The sequence below is a fragment of the Berghia stephanieae genome, chromosome 15 (genome assembly GCF_034508935.2).
Source record: "Berghia stephanieae isolate SIO BIC M18660-M18661 chromosome 15, UCSD_Bste_1.3, whole genome shotgun sequence".
Lineage (NCBI taxonomy): Eukaryota > Metazoa > Mollusca > Gastropoda > Nudibranchia > Aeolidiidae > Berghia > Berghia stephanieae.
Window position 1 is genome coordinate 16,394,456 of NC_088374.1, and position 9,243 is coordinate 16,403,698.

Sequence of the window (9,243 nt, forward strand, 5' to 3'; positions counted from 1 at the left end):
ATCATCATTATTTCACCTCAATAACCACCAAGCCCACAAAAAACTTAACATCAAGTGGAATGGCCAGACATTAGAGTACAACTACCACCCAGTGTACCTCGGAGTGACGCTTGATCGAACTCTGTCCTTCAGAGAACACGTGAGAAAGACCAAGGCAAAAGTGTCCACGCGTAATGCCCTCCTTGGAAAGCTGGCAAACATGAACTGGGGAACTGACCCTAAAACTCTAAGGACCACAGCATTGGCCCTCAGCTACTCAACTGCGGAGTACTGCTCAGCTGTATGGGCCCGATCATGCCATGCCTCCAAGCTAGACCCCGAGCTCAACAACGCCTGCCGGATCATAACGGGCCAGCTGAGAGCAACACCATTACCACTGGTCTACCGTGCAGCAGAAATAGCCCACCACACATCCGGAGGGAAACCCATGCCCAAGTACAAAAATACAAACAGGAAATGGACCAGAGACACCCCCTTCATGACCACAATTGCCCAAAAGCAGGCTCAAATCAAGAAAAAGCTTCCTCACAGTAGAGAGCCTTCACCAGACCACTCAGCATTCTTCCGCCTGGACAAATGGGTAGAATGGGACAAGACAGCAAACGATGCCCTCCAGCCCCCAACAGAAAAGCTCCCAGCAGGCACAGACCTCAAGAGAAAAGAATGGGTGGCGTTGAACAGAGCTAGAGCAAAGGTGGGAAACACCGCCACCAACCTCTTTAAATGGAAAATCTCACCGGGCACTGAATGCCCATGCGGTCACCCAGACAGACCATGGACCACATCCTGTCTGAATGCTCGCTGGGACCTCACTGCACCAATGCTGACCTGAGGGAATGCAACCAGACTGCCCGGGACTGGCTGACTCACTGGCGCGACAAGATATGATGATGATGATGATGATCATCATCATCATCATTATCATTATCTTCAGAAAATGTCTAGTTTCAGTTGCCGAACCCCCGGTCTACGATGATATCTCCATGTCCGTCGAATCTACAAATGACACAGACCCCGCGGTAGGCCTTGTCAGGGCATGGTACAGCCATGTAAGTGTCTTATAAAATGTGACCCTCCGTCTCAAAACCGTTTTATGTCGGGATGACTCAGACCACAAAAAGTGAATTTAGAGATAGATTGATGAGAAATTGGAGCTTAGAAGTTTTTGCAATGCAAGAAATAGTCTTTGTACTCCAGCATAAAGTAGAGAAATTAAACCTAAGTTGGATATTTGTGGCTATGAATTCAAATTCCCTTACCGAGTGGATCCCGACATAATACCCGCTTCGATACGGTGGGTCACAAATGAAAACATTCACATTAGTAATGATAATGATAATGTTAGTAATAGATAGACCATCGGTATTGCTGAAGACATTATCAATCGTGATCAGGTTGAAAAAGATATTACTTTAAATTGGTTATGAGAAACATTCTCTTTCTCTTTTAAGGACCAAGTCTGTGCTAGACATTGGTGATCATGGTACGCCATTCATCTCTCTGATCAGATAACATCAAAAATTTAATATTACTCTTCACTTTCTTTGTCACCCAGCTGTTCAAACTATTCAAATATTATGTTTTTTTGTCTACCTTTACTCTTTCTACCTTCTATCTTTCCTGTGAGAGCAAGATGTTCAATACATTTATGTCGATTTAGGTGCCCTAAAAATTGCATTTGTCTTTTTCTTATTGTACGAATTAGTAACCTTTTAGTTTCAGCTTGCTCTAATACTTCTTCATTAGCTTTCTTCTCTGCCCATGAGATTCTTAACATCCTTCTAAGAAACCACATTTCTGCTGCCTCCAATTTCTTTCTAATGTCTTCTGTTATTGTCCAACTTTCACAGCCAAATATTAATACTGATCATACATAATAATAATAATAATAATAATAATAATAATAAATAATAATAATAATAATAATTAATAATAATAATAATAATAATAATAATAATAATAATAATAATAATAACAATAATAATAGTAGTAATAGTAATAATAATAATAATAATAATAATAATAATAATAATAATAATAATAATAATAATAATAATAATAATAATAATAATATTGATAATAATAATGATGACGATGATGATGAAGATGATGATGATGATGATGATGATGATGATGATGATGATGATGATGATGATGATGGTGATGATGATGATGATGATGATGATGATGATGATGATGATGATGATGATGATGATGATGATGATGATGATGACGACGACGATGATGATGATGATGATGATGATGATGATGATGATGATGATGATGTTGATGATGATGATGATGATGATGACGATGATGATGATGATGATGGTGATTTTGTATAAATTGTTTTTACATACTTCAGCTTTCATTCTAAACCATTGTTAATGATTTTTGTTCCCTGATTATTCTGTTGTTCTCACTAATCCAAATCTCCCATTCCACTCTGATGATACTTGCATTTGCCGGTCCTCATCCTCCTCCTCATCCTCCTACTCCTCCGCCTCCTCCACCTCCATCTACTCCTCTTCCTACTCCTCCTCCTCCTCCTCCACCTCCATCTACTCCTCCTCCTCCTCCTACTCCTCCTCCTCCTCCTTCTCCTACTCATCCTCCTCCTCCTCATCCTCCTCATCCTCCTACACCTCCTCCTCCTCCTCCTCCTACATCTCCTCCTCCTCCTACTCCTCCTCCTACTCCTCCTCTTCCTCCTCCTACATCTCATCCTCCTCCTCCTCCTCCACCTCCATCTACTCCTCCTACTACTCCTGTTCCACCTCCTCTTACTTCTCGTCCTACTCATCCTCCTCCACCTCCATCTACTCCTCCTCCTCCTACTCCTCCTCCTACTCCTCCTCCTGTTCAGCCTCCTCTTCTCTCTCTCTCTCTCTAATTTCTCTCTTATGTCCTCCCTCTTTTTTCATCTCTCCCTTCATAATTCTCCATTTTAGACGTATAACTTGATGCAGAGAACATACAAAATCGGTATCTTTGATGAACAAGTGATTATAATTCCGGCAAAGGGCATATTCCTCGACATTTTTCCCCCAGGTAAGTTGTACAAGTTTCATCAAATATGGTTTTCTCCACCGCAAAATTTTTATTCTCTATTGTCTTCTGGCACTTTCTTACTCACTTCATTTCTTGTTGTTAAAGTTACTCTATGATCGCTGGAAATTTAATTTTAGTTTTCATACACATTGATATTTATATATCTTTTAAAACTAAAAAAAACTTCAGCTTTTATATAGTGCAATATCCACTTAACGTGTTCAAAGCTCTTTACAAGGGGTCCCTGACCAACAGCAACACGTGCAATGTAGAAAGAGACATGACGCCTGTTAGGCGATATTACAATTTTTTTCGGACAGAGACAACGCTGTTAACGGCCGGGTACTCATTTTACACCTGAGTACGGTGAGATAATTTGAGTAAAGAGCCTTTTCCAAGAAGTCAACTATGCGCCGAGCGAGGCTCGAACTCAGGACCTTCCGATCCGAAAGCGACTGTCATAATACTAGACCACATATGTGACTCACCGTATCGAAGCGGTATTATGTCGGCATCCACTCGGTAAGGGAAATTGAATTCATAGCCACAAATATCCAACTTGGGTATAATTTCTGTACGTTATGGTGGAGTATAAAGACTACTTCTTGCTTTGCAAAATCTTCTAAAGTCCAATTTCTCATCATTCTATTATCTCTAAATTCACTTTTTTGGGGTCTGAATCATCCCGACATAATACCGTTTTGAGACGTAGGGTCACATATTATTGTAAATTATGATATAAAATTGAAAGAAAAATTAATGCGATAGCTGCATGATTTTTATTGATGACACGATATTATTTCACACAGGGCAGTAAATGGAATGTTTGACTATTACGAATCTCGTCTCTCGGTTTGTTTATAGCTATGCGAAGTCGTTACCCTGACTCAATTCGATTCAATAGTCTGATGTCACGCCGCCCGGCAACGGCGGCCATCTTGGTTCTAAACAAAGAAAATCATTACTTTTTATTTTTCATGCTGGCTAGAACTTTTCATATGCCTTGTGATCAGAATGTGTAAAAGTCAAAACATGATCAAATTTATGTGTTTTCTTTCCTCTGGATACTCTTTATGAGTAGCAATGACTATGAAAAATGTTTTTTCTCTCTTTTTGATGATAAATTTTGTCTGAAATCAAAGCCCTATCTCCACTGAGTAAAAATCTTTTTGAATTTTGAAAATCCATTCATAAATAAACAAGTTATGCAGTTTCAAAGGTGTCATTTATTTGGATGACCCGCAAAGAAGAAAAAAACGCGAAAATATGGGACGCTTTTTCGGCATTTTTTTTTTCTACCTTTGGTTGTATCTTGCGTAATAAGTGGATTAAAAGATTGAAACTTGAAGAGCAAATTAGGATGGTGTTTTGTAAGATACGGGAAAAGTACTCGTCATATTCATATGAAATTTTACAACCAAACAGAAGAAATGTTCATGTATTACCTTGTCAGCGACAAAACCTCCACGCCCGGTAGTTTTAGAAATATTTTACTCCAAAGAGTAAAAATCTGTTTTTAACGGTTTTCTGGTAATTGTACGAGTTCTAACTGTGTGCCAACTTTCAGTCATATTCATCGATAAACAGCGTCGTAATTAATTTTTTAAAATAGCATATACGAAACGGCTTCGTCCCATATTTTGACGCGAATTTGGGCACTTCGTGAGCGAAAAAGGGGCCCAAAGATTTGAGCGGGATAGTCCATGCTACTTTATGCTCGCCAGAGAAATATTTCATACGGGCGTCCGCCATTGTTCCGATAGTTTAGAGCCAGTGTTACTAAGTTACCATGCGTCATTAGGAAGGAAGTGACGTTACCACTGTTGAAGAGGATTGTAGCTCATATTCACACACACTGACTTGAATTCCAAAGAGCAACAATGGCAAAACGAATGACGTAATCTTTTGGGGTTTGGTACACGTTTCGGTTATCAGCGCTGAATTGAAATAGTTGAGTCCTTGAAAAAGGCTCTTTACTCAAATTCTCTCACCGTACTCAGGTGTAAAACGAGTACATGGCCGTTAACAGCGTTGTCTTTGTCCGAAAAATTGTAATATCGCCTAACAGGCGTCATGTCCCGTCCTACATGTTAAATGTTGCTGTTGACCAGGGACCCCTTGTAAAGGGCTTTGGGTACATTTAGTGGATATCGCGCTATTTAAAGCTCAATTTATTATTAATTTATTCAAATTTTAAATAAGATAACTCCTACTATGTCCAATGCAGACAATGGTCTAGAGACGACAGTAACTGCTTAGATTATTTACGGAGAAATAAAGAGTCTTACGAACGTACATTTACCAGTCTTAACTCACTCAATCCTAGAGATGTTTGCTACTTTTCAAAATTGAAAAAAAATGTATTAAAAATGAGCATGTACATAGATCGTTTTATTCAACTGTCATTAACATGTAAAAACTAAAAACATTAGCTTTGATATAATTTCTCTCCTCCTCCATAATTTGTCTCGTAGAGTAAAAGTAGCATGGGTAAACCACGGATATAGTCGTTGTTAGGGTTAAATGAGTTAAGCATTATGTCTTGTGGAAATATGATGCAATAGTCTGATGTCACGTCCGTCCAGCAACGAGCAGCTTGGTTTCACCTGTCTTAAGCATTATGTCTTGTGGAAATATGATGCAAGAGTCTGATGTCACGTCCGTCCAGCAACGAGCAGCTTGGTTTCACTTGTCTTAAGCATTATGTCTTGTGGAAATATGATGCAATAGTCTGATGTCACGTCCGTCCAGCAACGAGCAGCTTGGTTTCACTTGTCTTAAGCATTATGTCTTGTGGAAATAATATGATTCAATAGTCTGATGTCACGTCCGTCCAGCAACGAGCAGCTTGGTTTCACCTGTCTTAAGCATTATGTCTTGTGGAAATATGATGCAATAGTCTGATGTCACGTCCGTCCAGCAACGAGCAGCTTGGTTTCACTTGTCTTAAGCATTATGTCTTGTGGAAATATGATGCAATAGTCTGATGTCACGTCCGTCCAGCAACGAGCAGCTTGGTTTCACTTGTCTTAAGCATTATGTCTTGTGGAAATAATATGATTCAATAGTCTGATGTCACGTCAGTCCAGCTTGGTTTCACCTGTCTTAAGCATTATGTCTTGTGGAAATATGATTCAATAGTCTGATGTCACGTCCGCCAAAGAACAAAGAAAATCGGTATTTTTTATTCTCCATGCTGGCTAGAACTTGTCATGTCAACATGTCATGTGATCAGAATGTGTAAAAGTCAAAACATGATCAGTCAGATTTATAATGTTTTTCTCCTCCCACTGGATACACTTTTATGCGCGTCGGAGAAGTATTTCATAAGGGCGTCCGCCATTGTTCCGATAGTTTAGAACCAGTTACTAAGTTACTATACGTCATTACGAGGGAAATGACGTCATAATTGTTGAATCCTATTAACTAAGATTGAGGTATCTTACTACATTTATTATAAATTATTATCATACTCGTAACCTATGGAGAAACATTTGTATGCCTTGCAATACATTCTACCAGTCCATATTCAGATATATTTAACGCTCTCCTTACCAGCTATTTTTAGACTTTACCCCGAAAATTCACACCCACCCTACACAAAAATAGACTTTTCTTACTAAAACAAAATAGTAACAAGTACATTCTACACAGAACGTTGTTCAGCAATATGAGCTCTACAAGACAATGTATCGTATTCATAGCTGTAATCAAAGCATTTATTTAGATTTTATGATGTACAAGAGAAATCAGAATTAGAAAATTGTCGGTTGCATCGTAACGAATGTGACGATTTTCCTATGGGTGGTAAGGGGAGGGTTAAATACATACAAATGTCTCTCCATATTATGTTATGGGTATGATAGTAATTTATATTAAATGTAATACGCTGTCTCATCTTGTCTCAATACGCTTCAAAAAGTCATGACGTCACTTCCCTCGTAATGACGCATGGTAACTTTGTAATTGGCTCTAAACTATCGGACCAAAGGCGGACGCCCTTATGAAATATTTCTCCGACGAGCATAAAAGCGTATCCAGAGGAAAAAAAAACATTATAAATCTGATCATGTTTTGACTTTTACACATTCTGATCACAAGACATATGAAAAGTTCTAGCCATCATGAAGAATGAAAGTGTCGATTTTCTTTATTTAGAATCACGATGGCCGCCGTTGCTGGGCGACGTGACACCAGACTATTGAATCCAATAGTCAAGCAATCTTAAGAGTAAAACGGCGGAATAATGGTTGAAAATGTATGATGGTGTAAAATGTATGACGTTCTATTGATTTAAGCATCTTTGACACAATACCTAAATAAAATCAGGTGTGAATGTATACCTGGACAAAGAGTGTTAAGGAAGTTTCAAAAACACAGGTACTTTGTAAATCTAAAATATGATTCTATTTGGCCTGCTGGCCTGATAAATCAAAAATAATCATTCGCATGGAGCACGGTTAATACGTGGAATTGAGCGATGTAAATATTCTTATTAATCCTCTCCTTTCTGACCAGTGTCCGTATTTTCCACAAAACGTCATTATTACACAACAATAATATATTAATACAATAATAATAATAATAATAATAATAATAATAATAATAATAAATAATAATAATAATAATAATAATAATAATAATAATAATAATAATAATAATAATAATAATAATAATAATTGAGCTTTATATAGCGCAATATCTACTAAATGTGCTCAAAGCGCTTTACAAGGGGTCCCTGGTCAACAGCAACATTTAACATGTAGGACGGGACATGACGCATGTTAGGCGATAATACAATTTCTCGGAGAATGATAACGCTGTTAACGGCCAGGTACTCATTTTACACCTGAGTACGGTGAGAGAATGTGGGTAAAGAGCCTTTTCCAAGAACTCAACTATGCGCCGAGCGCGAAGCTCGAACCCAGGACCTTCATACCACTAGACCACATAGCCGCACATATAAAATTGTAGAACTCTAACTCAAAGGGAATAACGAAATGCTATATATTTTGTTTAGTTATAAATATAACAACAATTGTCTTCAATTTGCGTGATGTACAAAAAAATCTCATCTGATTTACTGGCTTACTGACTTAAGGCCTTTCGCTTCCTAATCATCCGATCGGGACGCCTCGGCTGCCTCTTTAATCATCTGTGTCATTTCTTTCCAAGGTTCACGGTCTTTTGCTGAGGATGCTAAGTTCATAAGGTCTTCCTGTGATTTTAATTCTTTGTTCTGAATCGGAAAAATGTTGCTTGTATCGTAACGAAAGTGACAATTTTCCTATAGGGAATGAGATTAGTGGAACAGTAGCGTTCCTTGATTGGACGTCACCTTACAGAGAGAACGTCAATTTGGTTTTGAAGTGCCTCAAGCCGCTTTCACCGGAAGCGAGGACGAGAGACGCATGCGCACAACCAACATGACGTGTTCTCTCTCTAATAACTTTTCCGCCTGTGACGTCACAGACTATGGGTGACGTCCAATTAAGGGACGCTACTCTTCCGCTAATCTCATTCCCTATAGGAAAATTGTCACTTTCGTTACGATAGAAGCAACATTTTTCCGATTCAGAACAAAGAATTGAAATCACAGGAAGACCTTATGAACTTAGCATCCACAGCAAAAGACCGTGAACCTTGGAAGTAAATGACACAGATAAGAGAATTAATCTATCTTAGCATAATCTTTCTTCCATTTCAGATGCTGAATACCGTAAATGCGAAGAGGGTTCGTTTGAGCATTCGCCCATCGTTGACGCGTTCAACATACCCGATCCAAAGACACACAAACTTCGAATGCCTACGATCCCATGTAAGGTTTATCAACACATTCAGCATCATTTTCATGATTATTATCACAATTGGATTCAGTAGTCTGATGTCACACCGCCCGGCAACGGCGGCCATCTTGGTTCTAAACAAAGAAAATCATTAAATTTATTCTTCATGCTGGCTAGAACTTTTCATATGTCTTGTGATCAGAATGTGTAAAAGTCAAAACATGATCAAATTTATGTTTTTTTCCCCTCTGGATACGCTTTTATGCTTGCCGTAGAAATATTTCATACGGGCGTCCGCCATTGTTCCGATAGTTTAGAGCCAGTGTTACTAAGTTACCATGCGTCATTAGGAAGGAAGTGACGTTACCACTGTTGAAGAGTGTTACTACACACCACTGGCATGGAA

The 9,243-nt window shown here is 38.6% G+C and overlaps 1 protein-coding gene across 1 annotated transcript; it reads left to right on the forward strand.

The window, feature by feature from the left end:
* Window positions 1-779: 779 nt before the first annotated feature.
* LOC144960388 (uncharacterized) lies at window positions 780-8,931 on the forward strand. Its single transcript, XM_078893472.1, has 3 exons — window positions 780-1,049; window positions 2,952-3,051; window positions 8,759-8,931. The coding sequence occupies exons 1-3, from the start codon at window positions 837-839 to the stop codon at window positions 8,929-8,931; spliced, it is 486 nt and encodes a 161-aa protein (XP_078749598.1). The 5' UTR covers window positions 780-836.
* The last annotated feature ends 312 nt before the right edge of the window (window positions 8,932-9,243 follow it).